The 22237-nt window shown below is 40.3% G+C and overlaps 2 protein-coding genes across 9 annotated transcripts in view; one reads left to right on the top strand and one right to left on the bottom strand.

The window, feature by feature from the left end:
• Positions 1–6143, bottom strand: part of TMEM241 (transmembrane protein 241) — a 61068-nt gene extending 54925 nt beyond the window's left edge. For all 7 annotated transcript variants that reach the window (XR_012622800.1, XR_012622808.1, XR_012622816.1 and 4 more), the window contains exons 1-3: positions 6005–6143; positions 3692–3738; positions 1084–1161 (exon numbers count right to left, since the gene is read on the bottom strand). Coding sequence is in view for 3 of the 7 variants with exons in the window: in XM_074820794.1 (XP_074676895.1) it covers positions 1084–1161; positions 3692–3738; positions 6005–6076 (197 nt within the window). In the remaining 4 variants the exon portion in view is untranslated. The remainder of the gene's footprint in view (positions 1–1083; positions 1162–3691; positions 3739–6004) is intronic.
• A 3303-nt stretch (positions 6144–9446) lies between these two features.
• On the top strand, positions 9447–21269 carry RIOK3 (RIO kinase 3). Of its 2 annotated transcripts, none has more exons than XM_074820783.1 (13): positions 9447–9596; positions 10601–10722; positions 11559–11704; positions 11833–11937; positions 12479–12588; positions 13321–13464; positions 14353–14480; positions 15608–15796; positions 16278–16437; positions 17441–17521; positions 17610–17699; positions 18061–18168; positions 19649–21269. In XM_074820783.1, the coding sequence occupies exons 1-13, from the start codon at positions 9534–9536 to the stop codon at positions 19748–19750; spliced, it is 1548 nt and encodes a 515-aa protein (XP_074676884.1). In that variant the 5' UTR covers positions 9447–9533; the 3' UTR covers positions 19751–21269. The 2 variants fall into 2 exon arrangements, with proteins under 2 accessions (XP_074676884.1, XP_074676878.1); XM_074820777.1 differs by having other exon boundaries at positions 9519–9596; positions 15611–15796.
• Positions 21270–22237: the final 968 nt, after the last annotated feature.

The following is a 22237-nucleotide window of genomic DNA, read 5'->3' as shown; positions in this document are numbered from 1 at the left end:
TTATCTACACTGTAGGTAAAAGATAGGAAGTTAAATTGTGTTTCCATTTACAAATCCACTTAAATTTCAACAGTGATGTAGACACTTTCATGGACATGAAAACAGAACATAGCCTGGTTCTTCTGACATACACGCAGGATTTCATTCCAAATGAGGAGATTCAGATTTACAAGCTGACTGTTTGAATCCCAAATGGAAAATTGATCAGTTCTCACTTGCTAATACAGAATCACTGAAAAAAAGTTACATTAGAAAGGAACTCTGGTAGTCATCTAGTCCAATCCCTCAAAGCTTCAGAGTCAAGTCACATTACTCGGGTCACTGTCCAGTAAAGTTCTGAGTATCTCCAGAGGTAGAGATTTAACAATTGCTGTGCACATACATCTTCTAAACTATACCATTTTGCAAAATAAAAATGATACGCCACATGCCATACCGCAGAATGGATCCACCTGAGCAGAGTACAGTATGCTGGATGACTCTTCTGAGTTGGCGTTACACTCAGTTCAAGCAGATGATCTTTTTCTACAAAGCACCTTTTAATTTGGAATTTGATTATTTTACCAATCCTGTACTGCAATGGCTGCTCTTGCTGTGCGGTTATAAATGCTGGAGTTAGGCAAGGGTGAATTATTCCCACTTATGGGACACAGCTCTTAGAGAAAAAGGCAGATCACATTTGTGGACTTCACTGCACTGAGGTTTTGGGGAAGGCGGTGTCAATGCTCTTAACTAACATTACCAAGGTTTCTCTTGTAATACTATAAAATAATCCAGGGAAGAGATGTAGACAGATGGTTGGGTAAGTTATCCTTATAGTTTTCACTAATGGCTATGCTTTTCTGATTGTCTTACCAAGGTTAAACTGCATCCACTTTATATCAGTAATAAGTTGAAGTGTGTGTCATTGAACATTTATTAGACTAAAACACAAGATCTCTCCTACACCTGGAAAGCAGACCACACACACACACACCGTGACTTATACTTTAGCAAATTAGTAACTTCCACAACCGACTTAACTATGTTGTAACCCAGCTGCAGAAAATAAGTACTTAGCAGATACTGAAAACCCGACAGTACCTTGAACACAAGTTTATTTCCACCCAGCCCAGCTTCCAGGAGACATGAAGGAGAAGTCCACCCACTAATGTCTGCCACCTGAAATAGAAACAAAACAGCACCTCTGAATCGTTTGTCCTTTTTAACCATGTGGAGTATGGCCTTAGAACCCACAGAATTTCTCATGGCACACCCATGAGTCTAGTTATCTATTGTTTCTCTAGGTTACCAGGGATACCACTATTCCTCTTTGAATCTTTCATTTTTGTGGGCCTTCATTTCCTCCAAATTTTCTAATATTCTGGTGCTTTCACCTCCCATTTTAAATGTTTGGTAAATCTACCACAATTACCTTAGTCATGTTACTGAATCCCCGTGTTATCATCTTTTCCCAAGGTTTACAATAATAATAGTGATGTTACAGCCATAATGATCTGAAGATGCAAGTGAGGCAAAGTTTGTGGCAAGAGACAAGTATTTTTTCATACACAAACTGTTATTGTTAGAACAAATAAACATGATTTCAGGATTCAAAGACTCATTTCACCTGAAGTAATGAGCCCCAAGGATGACGCATGTAGTCCTAGTAGCTTCAAACATCAGCTCTATGACTTCTCATGGTTATTCATGCTAGGCTTAGATTACAAACTCCCTTGAATTCAAACTGCTTTCCCCCACGCACACCTTGCGTAGCAAGCGCCAAGTGAAGTGTCATCGACAATAACATCATTATGCTGCATAAGCATGATTCAGAGCCTCTAGAGAAAACATCTTTACAGTCAGATAACCTTGCATATAAACCACAATAGTGCGGTTTTCTCACTGAAAAGGTGTATAACAATTACATACATTCTGCATTGACTACCTGTCTAATGACTTATCCTACCATAAAGGCATTCCCTAATCTATTATAGAAATACTATGTGAGGCCTTACAAATGAGTAGTGATGCACACTGTTTTTTTTCAAGCTTGAAGTTATTAGCTTCCTTCTTCCTTAAGCTAGTGGTTTTCAGAGAGGTGTTTCATGATTCTTGGGTGAAAATCCTTGAACATCTAGCATAGTTAAGACAGAGATACTGTATTACAGTCTTAAATCACATTAGCATCTGTAACAGGTATAGAAGTGGTTTCATTTATTATTCCCATTCATTGCAATGCATTTAAGCAATTATTTGAAATCTCTCTGACATACACAAATAAACAATATTCACTCTAAACAGTATCACATACAGTTGGACAGTGTCAGAGAGGAGCAAGCTCATTCTCCACACAGGTATGATGACTATTCAATGCTACTATCACAGCTCACTTCACCTTTTTAGATGAGAAGCATATGAGAGCTTAAAAGCCAAGTATCCCTGATATTTGCTGCAAGCTTCACCATGCTCTATTCCAAGCCAGTGATGAATTCCCATCAACTTTATTGTGAAGAATTTCCTCTTGTCTCAGGTTTTAAGGACAGAAGTTGAAGTTAGTAACAGTTTCAGATGCTTAGCACTATGCAATATAGTCTTAGACTATATAGGGAACAAAACCAATGACAACGAACAATAACAGCATGAACTGCTCATCTCTCATAGCTCTAAATGAAAACGCATCTCAGCCATTTAATAATTTTCAAGGAAAGGTCACTTTTAAAACCCAAAACTTATGGAAAAATATTAAAATGCTGAGATGCATTTCCAAATAATAGAAAAAAGAAATAACTGTGATAACACAGATACCATAAGGCAGTTGCTTGCCACTGAAATATGCTTTTTTACTGTTGATTTACCACACTTGTATTTTACATACATTACTCAAAACCCTTTCCCCACATGATAAAAGCCTTGTCCAAGAGACAGTCCATGTATGTCTGTCAAATCTGAAGAAAGTATTTGTTGCATATTTAATAAAGCTCAGTACACTCAAAGAAAATGGAGATTTCCCAAGGCAGTTATTCCTAGAGTTGATTGTAGTCCTGGGGCTACAAGTCAGGCAAAAATATAAGCCATGCTAAGCAGCAGTAAAGGAATTAAAAATCTCCAGTGTCTGCAGATTTTACCATTATCTCAAAAGAACAAATGGGGGAAGTCTTCACTCTGAGAAGCCAGATTTTCACTAAATATCTCACAAATTATTAACAGCACTGACGGTATATATGGATACTTGACAAAACATTGAATTTCTCATTACATCATTAAAACATGATAGTGACCTGTGATGCAGATTTACAACAAAGACTAAGCATGAAAATAAGCAGCATGGTATTTCTGCATGCCTGAAGATGGGTTTAAGGTTGGTTTTCGTTAGAGAAAGAATACACCACAACTGCACATTACCCATGAGTGTCATTTCCAAAGAAGACAGGCTGTACTACATTTGCTACTTTTCTATGCTGAAGTGTAAGACTTTCAGGAAAATGAGAAATTACGGAGTCTATATATCTTAATTACATCATCATCATGATGTTAAAAATTAACCAAGACACATTAATGAATGCTTTACTAAGGCCTCCCAAAGTATGTTCTCTACACAGCAAAAGTCAGAAATGACGAGGTACTAAAGTTAGCTTCAGCATGGAAGAGCAAGACATTTACTGATTAAAGTCATTTTTCAAACAACTGTTTTCTTAAAAATGGTACTTACCCTTGAAAAAGGGTAGGGTAGGTAAATTTCAGGACAGACAGGACATACTGGAAAACAAATACCAAATTAATGGACATCAAACACCTACAGCTACAACGTTAACAAACAACCACGAGAGCAACAAAACACAAAAAGTTTCTACCAAAATAAAGAAAAACAAAAAGACAACAAAAGATTTCAGTGATTTCACTTCTCATGCCAGAACTACTGGATGCTGTCCCAGTCACTGTGGAAGGTAGCAGACACTAAAGTACATGAGTGGACACACTGAACGATGGAGAGGAGGCTACCTTCTGAACTGCTCTTTCACTTTCTGAGCACACTCCATGCGTTGCACTGAATGGGAAAAGGATTAACAGGAACAAAAAGACACAAGCACTTGTCAATTAAAATCATATCATACCACAGAGGCAACCTTTGGCAGAATCAAGACCTATAATTTTAATGTAATTGCCTCCTGATGATTAACTCATCTTACAGCCCTAACATTCTGTTCACACATCATTTTGTGTAAAACATTAAGCAGTCCATAAAGCCCTTTGGAGTTGTAGTATATGGGGGCAAAAAAGCAAAGCCTCTGTGTCTCTGCTTTATTATGCAGGGTCTGCACATATGGATGCTAGCGTCTTTTCCCACTGTATATGTATATATGCAAATATGAGGCAGAAATACATATGCCTTTCGATGTGTATGTCAGCATCTAACAGCTTCCCATAATAAAGTATATTAATACTATTTCTACAAAGGAGAAGAATGACTGAAGCTTCCTCAGAGGAAAGGAAAGGTACCTGCCATTCCTTCCAGGAGCCAGCAGAAGCTGTCAATGGCAGAAGGGGAAGCTGGAAGCTTTCAACAGAGAGAAAACAGTGTTGAGCACTTTGCACGGTCCAGTTTTTAGGTGTGGGGGATGTCACTAAGAAGCTGGCATCAATATACAGAGACAAGGCATGCTGATTCACAGTGGGTCATGTTACACACACTTGTCTGAACTGGGTTTTAAATCAGGACAATACACCTACACATGTCTGTACTCTTATTTGCATTTACAAATCACCTGCAACAGCTGAAACGTCTATATTCTGGTTATTTTTAACTTTATTACACTAAAACCTGCATTCAGGTTTGAAAATGGAGGCCCTATGTCAACTTCCTTTCAAGTATTGTTAAGCCAAGTACTTTTTCCAACACATAATGCAATCCAGCAGCTCTTCTAGCCCCTTTCTATTTAACTATTCACTGCTCCTGGCAGTCTGTCAAATCAACTGTATTATCTCTCCCTACAAACTTTGCTTCATGTCTGGACTTCAGTCTGCTTCTGGGCATCCTTAACGGCAAGCACACCTTTGAACAGAAACCAGTGGCCGATGTTGAGAAGAGATTTCATTTTCACCTCCAAAATGCTGCTTTTTTCTAACTCTCCCTCTGGAAATCCATACCCTAGTTGCTTCAAAAACATCTTTTCTTTCAGAAATCTGCACCAGAAACACAGACACACTCTCTGATAAATAGGACAGCAAGGAGTGATTATTCTATCTCCCCCTCCCAGAGTGAACAAACTACTTCAAACTATGTTTAAATGATACAACTTTATTCACAATGTGGCCATCTTCAGCCTACTTACCCTGCTTAGGCCTTTCAGCAATACCAACAGGCAATTAACTTGCACAGTGGAAAAGAGACTTAAGGAGAGACCTCCTTAATTTGCAGGTTAATTAAGCTGTCAAACGGTCTATAAAAGTTAATATTTGTTTCACTAATACTACTTTAAGTATTTCAGATTTTTCCCTTCGATACTTGGTATTATTGTTCCAGTTAATAGATCTTTTGGGAATGACTATGCATTCAGTGGTTGCTAGATACCCAATAATAAAATACATTCAGCATCACTGATGCTTTCAAAGCAGCATAATGTCTGTCTCTATAATATTTAATTGACTTGACTAACATGATGTCACCCTTTTACTCTCCTAAACACACCAGCAGTGAAACGTATCTGTCATGGACAGGTAAAGGTGCCCCACACTGAGAAAAACGAGACCGGTAGAAGACAGCGATATTCTCAGTTTCGAGGGTACACTGGGAGGGGCGACGGTGGGCCTTCGGGCTGGGTGTTTTTTTCACTCGTGGGGTAGCCCTCCCCCGCGAGGGGCTGACCCGCCGGCTCTCCCTGAGCAGGGCAGGGCAAGCAGAGGGCACCGTCCCTCCTCCTCCTCCTCCTCCTGCTGGGTCCCTGCACTTACCTCGCCCCCTCAGGCGCAGTCCCCGCTCCAGCATCCCCCCCGCCCGGCCCGGCCTCTCCGCGCCCGCCCTCACCTTGTTGGTGAAGCAGGACGCCAGATAGAAGAGGCAGAAGGCGAGGCCACCCGCCGGCCTCTTCAAATACATCTGTCACGGCGGACCCCGCCGCGACCGCCTCGGTGCGCGGGCCCGGCCGGCGGCGGCCATGGCAGCGACACGTCGCGCCGCCGCCGCGCCAATGGGCACCGGGGTCCCGCCGCCGGGCGACGCCTCCTTAAAGGGCCGTTGCTGCCGCCGGGCAGGGCCGGGGGAGCTGCTGGGGGAGAAGCGGGGCGTGAGCCGGCAGGCGTGGGCTCGTAGCCCGGAAAGGCAACTCTGTCCCGGGCTGCATCAGAAGTGTGGCCAGCGGGTCGAGGGAGGGGATTCTCCCCCTCTACTCCGCTCTCGTGAGACCCCACCTGGAGTTCTGTGTCCAGCTCTGGGGCCCCCAGTGCAAGAAAGACATAGACTTGCTCGAGCGGGTCCAGAGGAGGCCACGAAGATGATGAGGGGGCTGAAGCACCTCCTTTATGAGGACAGGCTGAGAGAGTTGGGGTTGTTCAGCCTGGAGAAGGCTCCAGGGAGACCTTATAGTGGCCTTCTAGTACTTAAAGGGGGCCTACAGGAAAGATGGGGAGGGACTCTTTATCAGGGAGTGTAGTGATAGGATGAGGGGTAATGGTTTTAAACTGAAAGAGGGTAGATTTAGACTACATATAAGAATAAATTCTTTACTGCGCAGGTGGTGAGACACTGGAACAGGTTGCCCAGAGAGGCTGCAGATGCCCCATCCCTGAAAACATTCCAGGCCAGGTTGGGCGGGGCTCTGAGCAACCTGATCTAGTTGAAGATGTCCCTGCTCATTGCAGGGCGGTTGGACTAGACAGCCTGTAAAGGTCCCTCCCAACCGAAACCACTCTGTGGTTCTATGATTCATCAGTGACGTGTAAACTATAAATATCTCAGGGAGATAAAGAAGCAGTGAAAGACATGCCCTACCTAGTCACAGTTACTGGGTGTTCTTTTATTATGGTCTAGGTAAGCCTCATTCTTCCCGGATCTGGTATTAGCAAGGCCCTGTCTCTGCCATTCTCACATTGACTTTGCTCAGGTAACACAAAGGGCTCTCTCTGTACACACATACCCTATTTTTAGAGGACAGAGAAAAGCAGCACAAATAAGGAACTGAGCATGGCCTAAACTGGGGAGTGAGGGGGGCACTAACTGGTACACCTGAGGCCAAATCCAGCCCATAAAATTAGCCTAACCTGCTATGTTTAGTCTCAAAAGTCAGCAGAGCACAACAGCTGAATGGCCTCCACTGCACCAAGACAAATTCATCAGACGCGGTCCTATCTGGTTTGTAAGGAGGTGGCCCTAAACAGACATTGGATTTCCAGTGCTGAAAGGTTTTGTCCATTCAGGCCTACAGAGATCACTGACATGCCGCTGTACTGGATGTGGTAGAGATGGCAGGGTAGGTGATACAGCATTTCCACTTCGGAGCACATGTTTCTGTAAACATGTCAAATGTGTATTTTGCAAACAAAGGTATACTTTGCATTGGATGCCAAAAATTCAGCCTGTAAAGCTTTAGAAAAGAGTAAGAAAAGTTTACGGGTATCTACAAAGACTAATGTAAGCATGTGATAAGAATCCTTTTGACTTATTTTAGTGGAGTATCATTTTTATGCAAAATATTACAGTGATCTCTCTCTTCATGCTTCTTGTAGTATTTCTTATTAAAAGTGGGAGACTCGGGCAAAGATGATGTATCTTCCTACAGCAAAATGCAAAGGCAGGTTTGAATATTTGTAAACCACTTACAGTGAAGGATTAAGAATGAAGATAGAAATTTCTGCCGATATTGTTTATCACAACTAACTTGAATTACACATTAAGTAATTGCTATACAGCTTTGGAATGATTTTGAGTAATATGAAGGGAAGTCTCTGCTCTATCTAGATTTTACACTATTTTTATTAGGAGATGTGACTGTGGGGCAAATGATTTTATTTCCATGTCATTTTGCAGAACATTTCTTCTTAATATAATTCGGTTTAAAGTTTGATCCTTTCATATAAGAGGTCATGGGATCAAGGCCTAATCAGGTAATATTTAAGAGCCTAATATAGAAGACTTATTCCTGAAAATTAGAAACTGAATAAAAAGACATAGGAATATTAAGTCATTGTTAATGTCTTTTTGAATCAAAAACTACCAAATCCCATTTTCTTAATCAGTACTTGTACAGCTGTGCTGGAGTAATGATTTTCTTGGGGCAGCAGGACATTGCTTTGACATTCTGCTCATTTATAAAACTGATAAATTTAACCAAAGAAGATTGAAGGGGGCATGGCACCAATCTTCACACCCCAAAAGGCGGCTGCAAAGGGGAAAAAATAATCTCTTTCCACCAGGGTTAAGGGCAGAGAGGATAAGGAGCACACTGGTACCACATGACCAGCCAAAACCATCCTCATGCCTCCACGGCACACGCCTGTGTCATGCCTGCAGGTTGTGCATTACAACCTGGGTTCCCATCCTCTTCCAAACCATCTGCCCTTTAGTTGGGGACTTTCCGCAGCAACGAACTCTGGAACAGATTGTCTTGGAACATTGTAAGGCCTTGCGTCATTGCAGGTTGTTAAGGACAAAATAGATGAACTTTTGAACTTTGGCCAACAAAGCTGATTTTTTTCATGCCTGAGTCAACAAGAGTGGGTTTTTCTGGGCCTGCCCTGGCAGCGTGGGCTTTGCTACATGTGTAATAGGGAACTTACTCCGAGCAGGCCGGGGGATGCTGTACAACCCCTTACCACTCCTCCTGCTCTGGGAGCCAGCCAGCTTTGCTAGGCTGGTTTTCTGGTTATCAACAGTGGCTGTGACAGCACATTTGTCTACGTTTGCAGATACCTCCAATATCTGGTGGTGAGCCAGGCCTGAGGAGGTTTCTAGCCATCACTTCCCTCCTGTTGGGAAACTTGCTGGAGCAGACTTAAAACAGCAACTGTATTGTAGCAAAACGCCATCCAGCTGCCCATCCTGGAAATACAGCATTTTAATCACAGTATTATTTTCCAGATAAATGTTACGTATACAACTGAGGTGTAACAGGCGTCAGATCCCATAGGAAGTATTTAATTTTGTATTTACAGTGAGTTAGGGGATCAGGATCAAGTGACTTTGTTCGCTAATGGGTTTTTTCCCCCCCTTCCCTCGGTTGCTTCCTTAGATAAAAGCAAATGTCACCTATCTAACGTCATCGTACTTGTTTTGGTGCCAGCGCGGCTCCCCGGCTGCCGGGCCCCACCGCAGGGAGGCCGCCATCTCCCTCACACCCGGCGCGGCCCAGCCCCTCCCGCAGCTTTCGCCGGTGACGCCACGGTGACATCACCGGAAAGGCGGGTGAGGCCCCGGGCCGCCGGCCAATGGGGAGCCTGACGGCTGGTGACGGCAAGAGAGAGCGGGGCAGAACCCGGAAGGTTTCGCATTCGGCGCGTCGCTGCCCTCAGGAGAGACCTCGTCGCCGCCGCTGTCCTCCCGCCCGCCCTTGCATGAGGAGATGGACCCGGTAGGAATCGCCGCCGCCCCCGACGCCGGGCCGGGCCCCGCCTGGCAAAGCAAGGTGAGCTTCACGCCGTTTAACGGCTTAACGGCGGCCTCGGGGCGCTGCCAGGCCTCGGCGGCGGCCCGCGGGGCTGTCCCCGGGGTCCCACGGCCGCCCGCGGCACCCCGACCCCCCGGGGCCGTAGCTGGGCTGGCTCCTGGGACGTGGAGGAGGACGGAGGCGTGTCGGGGCAGGGGCACCGTCGCCGGCCGACCTTCGCTGACGCGAGGGGGGCAGGCAGCGGCCCTTCTCCCGTCCGCTCCCTCTGGGCGGGCTGAGGCGGTCGAGAGGAGGCTGTGAAGCGGTGTCAACAAAACAAGGGGCGGTCATTTGGCAAACCGGGCGCTTGGCCCCACTGCCTGAGTAATGAGAACAACGTATGGCGCGGTTCGCTGCTACTAGCAACTATCTTGGTAGAGAGAGCTGCTGTCAGACCCTGATAAACGAGTTGCTTCTCTCCAGGCTCTGTTGGTGAGCAGGGAGTTGGATCTAAGTGAGTTTGGTGGTCAAGGCAGTGAGTGACAACTTGGTTGGATTCATCATTCCTCAACCCCTGCCTCCCCAAGCAAAGTTGCGTGCGTGCTTCTGCGTTTTTTGAAGGGATGTGTATGATGGCAGGCCTTTCAGCACTCTAGAAACTGGGGAGGAAGCTGTGCATAAGCCATTAATAACTTGTTCTTCCAGGAAAAGTTTTACATAATTTGTGTGTACACTTGTAAGTAAACTTTCTGGTAAGGCTTTGCCCCTGTCTTCAGAGGGTACTGCCAAACTGATTCTTCTTCCCCCCCCATTAGTAAGTGACCATCAACATCTTTTCAATCGCAGTTCTCCCTGTTGAGTTTATAAAACTACTCCTTGAGGTATTTTCTGTTCTTTAGTTCATCATGCTTCCCTAAGTATCTGTAGAAGACAAGTTCTTATAAGATTACGTTAGCTTACTTTAGAGCCACTGACAGCTAGTTACTCTGATTATTGTGTTCCCACTGCATTTCTTGCTAACTTGAATAAATGTTTATTTACAGTGTCCGTGGGGAGCCCCTAACACAACATCAATATCATGTTCCCTTGCTGATGTAATGAGTGAACAGCTGGCAAAAGAGCTGCAGCTGGAAGAAGAAAATGCTGCTTTTCCTGAAGTGGCTGCGTAAGTTTAAATCCTGGATTAGTGATCTCTATAGTTGTGAACCCATCTTCTGTCTCTTGTGCGTTTCCTTACAGTGTGCTTAAGGTGTAGCGATATAGTAAATGCTTGGCCTATTATCTTCTAACTCTGCTTCTTCAGGTCTTTTTCAGTGAAGATGGTTTCCCCAGTTAAACCTCGTAGATTCTCTTCTCTGTCACCCTTCCTTTTTTTTTGATATTTTCTTTGCATTGTTTTGGGTGCTTTAAGACAGCTTGTAAGCTACATTTTGAGAAATGTTGTCAGAAACATTTTTCATTCTTCCTTTTTAGAGGCTCGTGTTAACTCTTGTTAATGATGTTATTTTGAGAACTGTCAGGTGTATCACCTGCATCCTCCTAATACTTGGAAGCTCTGAACATAGGCTGAGAGCTTACTCATTCTAAACTCATATGAATTTTGCCTGTAGTCTTTTCTGTTAAGCAGAGCAAAACAACACTGTTTGTTTTTTAAAATTCATTTTTATTTATTTATAAAAAATATATGTACATACACATGCACCTGTATGCCGCCTTTCTCTTTCATGAAGGGCATCTTAAAAATAGAGCCTAATGCTTCTTACAGAATGATGAACAAGTAAAAGTTTAAGTAATATTTGCATTGTAAAGGAGTGGCAAAGAGAAATGAAGTCATGCTCTATTAATATTTAGTATTCGCTTGGAGGTGGGGTGGACAGTTGAGATCCATTAGTTTCTATGGAGCTCTGCATGAGGTCTGTTGTATAGACTGATGAAATGGTATAAAGCGGTGTTTAGATTATTGTGTTTAACTTTTAAAATTTCTGCTTTCATTTTACATAGTGTTGCTGAAGGACCATTTATTACAGGAGAAAATATTGACACTTCTAGTGACCTAATGCTAGCTCAGATGCTGCAGATGGAATTTGACAGGGAATATGATGCACAGCTTCGGCGTGAAGAGAAGAAGATCAATGGAGACAGCAAAGGTATCCTCATCAGAAGAAATATTTTTGCTTTGGAGATATTATTGGCACTCTGCTTAAGTTGACAGAGCTGTGAGGACGTAGCAAATCCTTGATAATCACAGATATGCTTCTTTGTTTTGTTTCTCAAGTCTCCATATCCTTTGAAAATTACCGGAAGGTGCATCCCTATGACAGTGACAGCTCGGAGGATGAGGTTGATTGGCAGGATACCCGTCATGATCCTTATAGAGCAGGTATGTGGCAGTTTTAAACAATATGATTTGTTCGGTTAATAGACTAAGAATATATAGTTAAATTACTTTTTTTGAATGTAAGGAGACGTGCCAGTTGTATGTAAAACCAGGTCACCTAATTGGGAGCTGTTACGCAGGAAGTTAAGTAGGTAACTTCAGGCTTCTGTCTGCCAGTATATTGGCTTCGGTGGCTGAATCTGACAAAATAATTATTGTATGTGGAAAGTACTGTGGGATAGATATATCTGACATCTACGTTTGGCTAGGGGCATCTGCATGTGATACTGAATATTCCTGTCGTTAACATGCCAAAAGTGTGTCTGACACCTCAGAAAAGACCTAGAAGTAAGTCATAACACAGCAAAAGAAGCTGTCATGTTTAGGATAAGAGAGGAATGCATTAAGATCATACAATTGAAGTATTTTATTCTGTTTAATAAATAAAATGATGTTACTTTTAGGGGCACTGTGGAACCTTTATGAGCATTAGTTACCTTTGTTTAAATGTAAAGTTCAATTTATTTTTCCTCACTGCTGGCAGATAAACCCACGACTACACCAAGAAAGGGCTTCATAGGAAAAGGAAAAGACATTACTACTAAACATGATGAAGTGGTATGTGGACGAAAGAACACTGCTCGCATGGAAAATGTAAGTGAAAACTTAGGGAAATGTATTTTGTGTGTAAAACTGGAATGTTGTAATTCAGCCAAAGAACTAATGCTTGTCCATCTGTGCTACTATATATGATGATGGGGTTTTTTGTTTTGCCTTTTTTTTTTTTTTCATCAGTTGAAAGCAATGCAGTGTTTGGATTAGTTATTCAAATTGGCACTTCGATTTATGTGTGGTTTTTGCTTAATAATAGTTTGTTAATGACCATGATTCAGGAATTTTCACGGAACTGTTTTAGGAAAACAAAACTATCAGCAAGTTTGGTACACAGACAGATAAAACATCAAGGCTATTTTTGAAAAGCATAGCTATTGTGTAATCTTTTTGTTTTAAATGCATTTTGCCTGTTAAGCCAAGTAACTTATTTTCAATCAATTGTTTGACTTACAGCTTTTCAGTCTATTTATCCATAGTACATACCTTCCATTTTCTTTAATGTAACCGATGCCACTTCTGCAAATAAGGAAATGCTGCAAGTGCTACTTCTACAGGATGTTAGGTAATCTCATAGCAATTTGGGCTGAACTTCGAGTTCTGACTTTAGAGCAATGTTTTCTTTAACATAGTGACAACATGACACAAAGTGGGTTTCATACAGGTCCTAATCTACCCTAGACTTTTGCAAATCAGAATGAGAAATTGCTGCTTGTGCCAAATTTTGGTGTCTGCTAGTAACAAGGCTTAAATTTCTATTACTTCTACTTGTAGTTTGCACCGGAATTCCAAGTTGGGGATGGAATTGGGATGGACTTAAAGTTGTCAAATCAAGTCTTCAATGCCTTAAAGCAACACGCGTACTCTGAGGAACGTCGAAGTGCAAGGCTCCATGAAAAGAAGGAGCACTCCACTGCTGTATGTTTTTAATAAATTCTCTCTATATATTTTTTATCTTGTGTAACAGCTGAACACTGTTTTGGTAATTGCTTGAAACATCCCATTTTTAGTAAAACAGTTAAGCGATACTATGTTAACGTTGCTGAAGGAGATGGTATCAGCCAGCTGCTATTAGAAAAAGGCTGTCTTTATTTGAGCTGCATTGTTGTGAGAGCCATATCAAAATAAGAGCAAGCAGCTTTCATTTTTTTTCCTCTTTGTCTTTCTAAACTTGTATCTTAATCAGCTACAGTGAATAAACTGCCTAGAAATTATTTATAGAACCCATCCAGAGGACTAAGCGTCTGCAGTTGAACCACATGACTCCAAATATCTGTCTTCCTGGCAAGTTTCAGGAAGATAAGGTGACCAAGTAAACTCTGACTTAATAATTTAGGAAGTCAGTTGATATGCTTTATGGGTGAGTTTAGAGCAGGGCCTCTGGTAATTCCTGCTGTGGCCTTCTTCAAATTTGGGTGTTTTGCTTTATTTTATTGTTACTGACACGAAAGGAATATAATATTTGGGATATTTTGATCCATGATTTGTAAAGACTTCTTGAAAACACTGTAGAAAGTGCTCTTGAGCCACAGTCTGTACTTTATGCAGAATTGGTAAAATACTGTGTGTACTACACAGCTGGTAAGGTACCTGAGAGTATTAAATCTTAAGATGACAGTCCTGGAGCAGTTTGGCTTTGCTTTATCTGTTTGGTTTGTTTTGGGGTTTTTTTCTATCAATTGAGAGAATTCTCTTAATACATTATCCTTTCCACCTAGCTGAACGCTTGCGGTATATAAATACTCTAAACTCACTGTAAAGCAAAGAATTATTTTAATGATTTGAGTATTCATTTCTTGCCTGTAGGAGAAAGCAGTGGACCCTAAAACGCGTTTACTTCTGTACAAGATGGTCAATGCTGGGATGCTGGAGACCATCACAGGCTGCATCAGCACAGGAAAAGAATCAGTTGTTTTTCATGCATATGGAGGAAAGTAAGTGTACTGTTGGTTACTGACAGTAGCTTTAAGTACCAGAGATAGTTTGAAGAGCAGAAACCACAAAAATATTTAAACAATCGGCACTTTTTTCATTCCCAAGACTTAAAGTTTGTATTCATGTATATGCAGATAATAGTAAAATCTGAAAACCAAATGGTACCAACCGTAAAGTAAAAAAACCCCCACTTTCCTCCTTGGAGACAGTTCGTTAAACGGGGACAAATCCACTATAGCTTTCTGTGGAAAAATATGTACTCCTTTTATAAAAAAGAAGTCTTGAGATTTTTAAGCAACTCTCCACTGACCCACCGCAGACTACAGAGCTGTCACGATGATCTTTGTCTGCCTGAAGATTGTGTTCCCGTACAGATCACTGTATTATCAGCTCCATCTGTGTTTGTTACTTTTGGGTTACCTTGAGAACAGTGTTGGGATGCTGTTCACTTTGCAAGTCATGCAAGAGTCCAGTTTTAAAGTCTACCATGCTGGAAGGATTGTGGTACTTCAGCAGTGATTGTAGTACTTTGAAACACCACTAGTTTAAAGTGAGTTAAGAACAAAACCCAAATACAGATAATTTCTTTAGAGTTGTCAAGAGAGAGGTAAGTTGGGGGTGGGGAGAAAAGATGAGCTGCTTTTTTTTTTTTTTTTTTTTCCCCAATTGACCTTTGCTTGAATGATGTTCAGGAGCATTCTTTTGCTTATTGTTATTCTATGGGCAATATCTTTGTGGTGCTTAACAAAACATTGTGATACTACCATTATTGTTCTACTGCAAAACTTTTTCCACTTGTAATTTCTTGAAGCAAGTACATCCATTAACAGGGCTGTTATTAGCTATGACATTGAAGTAAAATAGTAACAAATCGGGAGATGGAACCTATTTGATAAGCAACGTTTAATCAAAATGCCAAAACCCAAACATTCATATATAAGCTTAATCATAGAACTCTTATAAACTTAACTTGAATTGGCTTCCAAATTTGATAGAAGATCAAACCCTTTCCTCTCTTATATTAAAAATCACTGTCTTGCAGTATTTTAAAAAAACAAAACCGTGCATTTACTTGTGAAGATGTGAATAAGTTAACTTTTGTTATATATTTGACTTTTTCCATGAGAAGTGCAACTGAAGATAAAGTTATACCTCCAGAATGTGCCATCAAAGTGTTTAAAACAACTCTTAATGAATTCAAGAACCGTGACAAATACATTAAGGATGACTACAGATTTAAAGACCGCTTCAGTAAATTGAATCCACGGAAGATTATTCGTATGTGGGCTGAGAAAGAAATGCATAACTTAACAAGGTAAAGAAAATCAACAAAAAAAACCCCCATAGTTGTCAAATGCCTGTTGGTTTCCTATTCTCTGTTTAAGGAAGATACACTACATCTGGTTAGAAGTTTAGATTTGATTTTTAAGCACAGATTAAATAAGCCTCTGGTTTCTTACAGTTTAATGAATTGACAGCATCTTCAGTGATTTGGCAGCAGAATTTACAAGCCCATGAATTTAACAGGCTCTAGCTGTAGAAGCAATTAGTTTTCAGTGAGCATTTTTGTACCCACTTATGACTTTAAGGTTTGAATTTTCCTATGTGAAATATTGTGAAATATATATATATTTACTCAGTTTTCAATTCGGTCTGTTTCAAAGTCTTTTTTAATCTGGATCAAGTTTCTCATACACAGCTCTTTAAGGTTAGAAATGAGCAAGCAGCAACTAGAACTGTAGGGTTTGGGGGGTTTTGTTTTATTTTTCTTAATCAGTATCTTTTCTGATCCACAGAATGCAAAATGCAGGAATTCCTTGTCCTCAAGTGGTTATCCTTAAGAAACACGTCTTGGTTATGTCTTTCATTGGCCAGGATCAAGTCCCAGCTCCTAAACTAAAGGATGTAACACTTAGTAGTGAAGATATGAAAAAGGCCTACTATCAGATTCTTAATGTAAGACAATGCTGATTTCTCCTCCAATTCTGGGTTATGTTTTCTTTTAGGGGAATAACTTAAAGGACAAATCAGCATTTATTTACTCGTCAGGATGTTTGCATCACTTTCAAGATATGGAGTCCAAAGGCTTATTTTGCTGCTGTTTAATGTGTGACTTAGAATAAATAAGAAATTATGCACTTAAAAAAATAATAAATTGAATCTTAATCTGAGTGGAAAACATGCTGGAACTTGATGATAAACAGATACTTAGTAGCAGAGGAATTATGACCAAGCAGTTCTCGTTTTATAGAAGCAGTATGTTGTTTAGTAAGTTCTTTGAAGTCTTTCTGGGCTTACCAAATACTTAATTTACAATGCTTAAGCACTTTCCAGTGGATAACCCCCTCCCCACCCCCATTTTAACAAATCTGGAAATCAGAGAACGAATTAGAATATTTCATGGTGGATACTTCACTTTCCTATTATCTGCTGTAATTGGTTCAAACATGTACCTGCTAACTGTCCACTCACTATTAGCTTCCTATAGACATTAAAAAAAAAAAAAAGCAACCAACCAACCCAGCAGCTTGATAATATGAATGGTTTGTGCCTCAGATCTTGAGACCAGTAGAGCAACACAGCCATGTTTTAAGTGAATATGCATACTAGTTGTGATTTGGTATCTAAAACTGTGAGACTTCTTTCCTCTGTGATAGGGGTGAGAATGACAGGTATATCTAGAGAACATGTTTATCTGTCTCATGCACTTGGACTGGTTGGCAGAGCTGACATGAGTTTACCAGACTGATTCTTCTGACTTGCCAAAGCTAAGCTCAGTGATAAAAGCTTAGTTTGCTGGCAGTTCACCAAAACTGTACTTCCCCATATGAAACTTTTTTGAAAACTTGGTAGAAAATTATGTAAACTGGGTGGGTGATTGGGGAAAGGCTTTTTTTGGTTATAGCCGTGCAAACAATATTTGGAGTATAGCATACTTTATTAATTTGATTCTTTGCAGATGATGCAACAGTTGTATAAGGAGTGCAACCTGGTCCATGCAGATCTGAGTGAATACAACATGCTTTGGCATGATGGGAAGGTGAGCTTATTCTTAATGTGGAAAGGAAAGGTTTAAGCTAATGTGAAATGGTAATACAAAATGAACTGCTGTCCCTCTGTGACTACAGGTCTGGCTTATTGATGTCAGTCAGTCTGTGGAGCCAACCCATCCTCATGGACTTGAGTTTTTGTTCAGAGACTGTAAGAATGTTTCACAGGTAGGACCTCTTCATCTGACAATCCCCTGTTATGCAGAATGTTTTCCAAGATAAAATCAAGTCAGAGCTAACTAAAAACCAACCAATACAACTCTGTAAAAAATTATCACCACCACCTGTTGATCAGATTACTCTTGCATGTTGCCCATACTCATGGTCTTCTCCGAAAGGGGAAAAAAGTGTGGAAGCATAAAACGGTACCACTAGAACTTAAAACTTCTTTCAGTTGTTTTTATATGTAGGTCAACAAAACCAAAAAATGTTATTTTGACTAAATATTGTAATTGTAACTTGGGGAGAGAAAAGGAGTGTTTTGGTTTGTGTAGCGAAGTGTTTAATGTGTGCTTTTTATATTGACTAGTTCTTCCAGAAAGGAGGTGTGGCAGAAGCACTTAATGAGCGTGAACTCTTCAATGCTGTCTCAGGTTTAAATATTACAGCTGACAATGAAGTTGACTTCCAAGCAGAGGTATAGTTTTCTCTGTGTCTAGCGTTTTAATTTTGTTAGCTATATTAGCTATTGTAATACCTTAACTTTCCACATTTAGTTTGTATGATTAGTGTGCGCAAGTATAATTTCAGCAATCATTCTGCATCTCTTTTTCAAAAGACTCTTTTGACCTAGTACAAACATTTTCAGCAGCTCAGATTGACAGACCTCTCCACCCCCTTTCCTGATCCCCCTGCTCCCAAGTGTTGAAGGCTTTGTGTTGCATATACTCGCTTCTTTCAGTGTTAAGGAAAATTTTAGTGATCTGTTTTATTTTAAAAGTGAGTTTTATTCTTTCCTTGCATACATTAAAGGTTCTGCAGAGAAAGGAAAGCTGGGTTAGAAAGAATTGTTCTGTTTGTTTTTCATGTTTTAGACTTTAATTTACTTGAATTCAAAGTTTCAGCTAGTATTTTCAATTTTCAAGCCTAAAATCATGCTAATACAAATATGGAGTAGGAATCTTTGGTCACCCTTGGCTTTTAATTTTCAAGTTTTGGCTGTAACTCCTCAAGGCGTGCATCCTGATATTAGATTTTTATAAAAATAAGTTGTTAAAAATTCCATATTTACTAATTAAAGTAAGGGCAACATGGCAATTCTACTCGATTCCTAATGACCATGTAGGTTTATGCTAGTTCAGTATGTCGTAGGTGGGAGCTTGAAACTAGTTAACTCCTGGGGTAAGTCCTCTACGTGAGGAAGACATAAAGTGAACACAGTGTCACTGTTCCACAATCCTTATGTATCAGTTAATCAAAACAGTGACTGTGTTGTGAGCATTGGGGTGTGGTGGGTTTTGGTGTTCTATGTCACCTTCTGTGCTTACAAGTTTTATGGGAAAGACTTACATTGTTGTTTACATAGAGGTGAATTTGAGCAGCCCATCCTTAAACTTGAGACTTTGACTTTAGTCGCTAGTAACTAAAATGATCTCCCTTGGAGTACAAGAGGAAATAATCATAACAATCTGAAGATGAAAATAAGCTACTGTATTCCGTTACTGTGATTGCACAAAACTTTGAAGCGTAACTGTCCTCAACTTGCACCGTTAAAAATGGTTGCAGTGGATTTGTAATCTTAGTATTACTTGGAATTTCTCCAGTGCTGATGGATTGGCTGAGTTATAGCAGAGGTGTGCAGAGTTGGAGGACTTCTGTACTTTGGGGAATACACCTGAAGTCTTAAGAGCATCCAGTCCTCCCTGCAACTTGTGCATTTCAGTTACACAGCATGAAACTCTAAAGCAGTGCTACTTGTTTTACAGACTTGTTCAGAACAGGTGTCTCAAGCTGTACTTCCAAAGTGTGTTGCTCCATACAGGTGACTGAATCACTGAAGTAGCAGTATGGTATATACCTGCTCAGTCATCTGAAGCTACCGTTTAACGCTGTTTAGAAACGTTCTGGCGCAGGTGTGGGTTTATGATTTCAGCATGGATTTATTTTTGGCTTTCTAGATTGAAGCTTTGGAGAAGATGAATGAAGATCACGTGCAGAATCACGGAAAGAAACTGTCAATGTTTTCAAGCGATGGAGACCCACCTATATATGATGAATAGCACTGAATGTATAGCTGCTAACAAAACAAAACACAAATTTACTGCTTCTAACTATGTTGGTGCAGTGGTAAATGTCAACTACTAATGTCGAGAGAGTGGTTGACTGGGAATACCAAAATGGAAAACACAGCGAGCATACGGTGATGCCTCAGTGTTGTTTTTTTCTTTTTTTCTAACTTAGCCCACACATCAGGCTGGCACTGTGAGAATGGACTGTCACTACCTCTTCGGATGGTCTGACAACCTCAGCAGTTGCCCAGTTACATTAGTCTAATGTAGCTGAGGTGGTCATGTTTTGCATGATTCAGAGTTTATATGTTTTAGTTTAACAAAAAAAATGTTAAAAAATCATCTAGATCATCTAAAGTATTTAGTCAGAAAGCACACTAGGAGAGTCCTTTTTTTCCTATTACTACTTGAAAAAGTAATTAAAAATTGTATATAGACCCAATGTTGGTGAACTTTACATGTGCTCCACCAAGGGCAACCTGAAAAATCAAACTATGTGCTGCAATCGTATGAAAATGTTAATTTAACAAAACGGTGTCTTTAGATATGCAAAAGTCTGGACCTTTTCATTTGAAGTACATGGAATGGGGCTCTATCTCTGTAAATACAATTGGGTACTACATGAGAAACAGATTTGAATCCATTTGATGACTTTGGTGACATGCCAGGAAATCCTGAGGGCTGCATCCAAGTTGGGTAACAAAGAGTAAATTCAGTTAGCTTCACTCTTAATATACAAGTGGTTCCAAGAACGCAGTGCAAGCAAAAAAAAAAAAAAGTTCTCTATAATATCCTGTCTCTAAACTGAAATTCTGGGTAGAGCATCATTCTTACTCACCCTAAAGATAGTCAATAGGTTATGAAAACTAAATATTTATCATCACTATTTTTGAACAAACCTTTTTGCTTACAAGAAGAAAAAGAATACTCAAATTTGTCTTTCTCATGCTTTTATTCTTAAGGCCAGTCTTTTTATTTTGGCAATTTCTAAAAATCTAGCAAAGTTTCTTTCCAAAACAACACATTTAAAAACAAACTGGTGTAGTGGGATGGTTTGGAATTAAGAAATTCTGATCAACTTCTTTTTAACTGATCGCTGGTTTTGATGCTGCTCTTAATCAAGCAGAATATAGTGTGGCTACACGTGACATTCTCACAGTGTGCTGTGAAAGTGATTTTTTTTTTTTTTTTTTTTTTAATTTTTGGTGTTGAAAAACTGGTGGTGAAGTAAAACCCTAAGATTGTGTGGTTGTATTCTTGCGTGGTTCTTTGCATCATACAGGCCTTCATTGATCCTCAGTGTTGCACTAAAGCAGTGTTAGGGTAAGTCTACTCTAGATCATTACAACAATATGAAATTCACTGCTTTGGTGGGTGCTACATAAACAGTAAACAACCTTGATGGTTTTGCCAGTTTCATACCAGTACTTGGATCCTCTTCCCTTTTCTAAATTAGACAGTTGTCTTGCATTTACCCCTCACTTTTGCAATAAAGGAACTTGCATCTTTTGGAGTCTTAAGTCTATTCCTAATTACACAGTGAAACTGTTGCCCAAAATAATGGTATTGGGGAAAGAACAGACTAGGTACTGAGAAGGAGGTGCTACAGTTATCTAACCCCTTCAGGAAGACAAAGCTGCTGTTGTCAAATATAACCAAACCTTCTTCAGCAGAGAAGGCTTTTAAAAAGAAAAGGAAAGTCACATTCTAGATTTATGAGAAGTATCAGTACTCTAATAATTTTTAGAGAAAAAAAATAAAGTAGTGGCTAATACTTTCTCATGTGCTTGTCTAGGAAAGATGGTGGTTGTTAAGGATATTTGCATCAGCTGAGAGGAAGAGAGGGGAGGGTGTATTTTGAGCTGCTGTTTGAAACAGGCACTTGCTCGTATCATTGGGCTTGGACTGAAGCCTCAGTTAATGTAATTTTTAATTTCTTTTGAAAATCTGTCTAGCACAGATTTAAAAAAAAAAAGCCACACACCCACACCCCTCTAATAAATGAAGCAATGGTCCTCAAGTCTGTGATTCAAAGCTACAGGGCCTGATTATATTGCCTAAACTTCTTTTCACTTCCAGCAGTAAAATTGGCTGAGGAACTTGCTTTGAGATTTTAAGACATCTGGGCACATTGTCAACTAGTTGAAAGCATATAGTTGCTAAAACAAGCATTTTCTTGGACTCCTTTGAGATAAAAAGTTTCTAGGATTATTATTAAGCAAATAGAATCTTAGAAGTAAATCTAGATTTTCCATAGTTAATTAAGCCAATGACATTATGACTATTCTAATGGCCAATTCCAAAATTATCACAATAGTTTCAAGTTGTGTGTTTGTATACTTGCCTGCTGATTTCCCCCCTCCATGTACCTCAGTTTCTACTGTCTTAACATTCTTAGTGCAGTTGTAGAAAGTGCTTGCTGTCCTGGAGGGCAGTAGGAGAAGGTTAAGCATCGGTAGAATTTCTTAAATTTTGACC

The sequence above is a fragment of the Strix aluco genome, chromosome 1, assembly GCF_031877795.1.
Source record: "Strix aluco isolate bStrAlu1 chromosome 1, bStrAlu1.hap1, whole genome shotgun sequence".
Classification (NCBI taxonomy): Eukaryota; Metazoa; Chordata; class Aves; order Strigiformes; family Strigidae; genus Strix; species Strix aluco.
The sequence above is the reverse complement of the archived record's forward strand: the minus strand, read 5'-3'. Positions and strand labels throughout refer to the sequence as shown.

Bases quoted from the DNA above. Each gene is read 5' to 3' on its own strand.
- RIOK3 (XM_074820783.1), top strand. From the start codon at position 9,534: ATGGACCCGGTAGGAATCGCCGCCGCCCCCGACGCCGGGCCGGGCCCC. The intron at 13,465-14,352 runs GTATGTTTTTAA...TCTTGCCTGTAG, and splicing joins AGAAGGAGCACTCCACTGCT to GAGAAAGCAGTGGACCCTAA. The intron at 16,438-17,440 runs GTAAGACAATGC...GATTCTTTGCAG, and splicing joins CCTACTATCAGATTCTTAAT to ATGATGCAACAGTTGTATAA.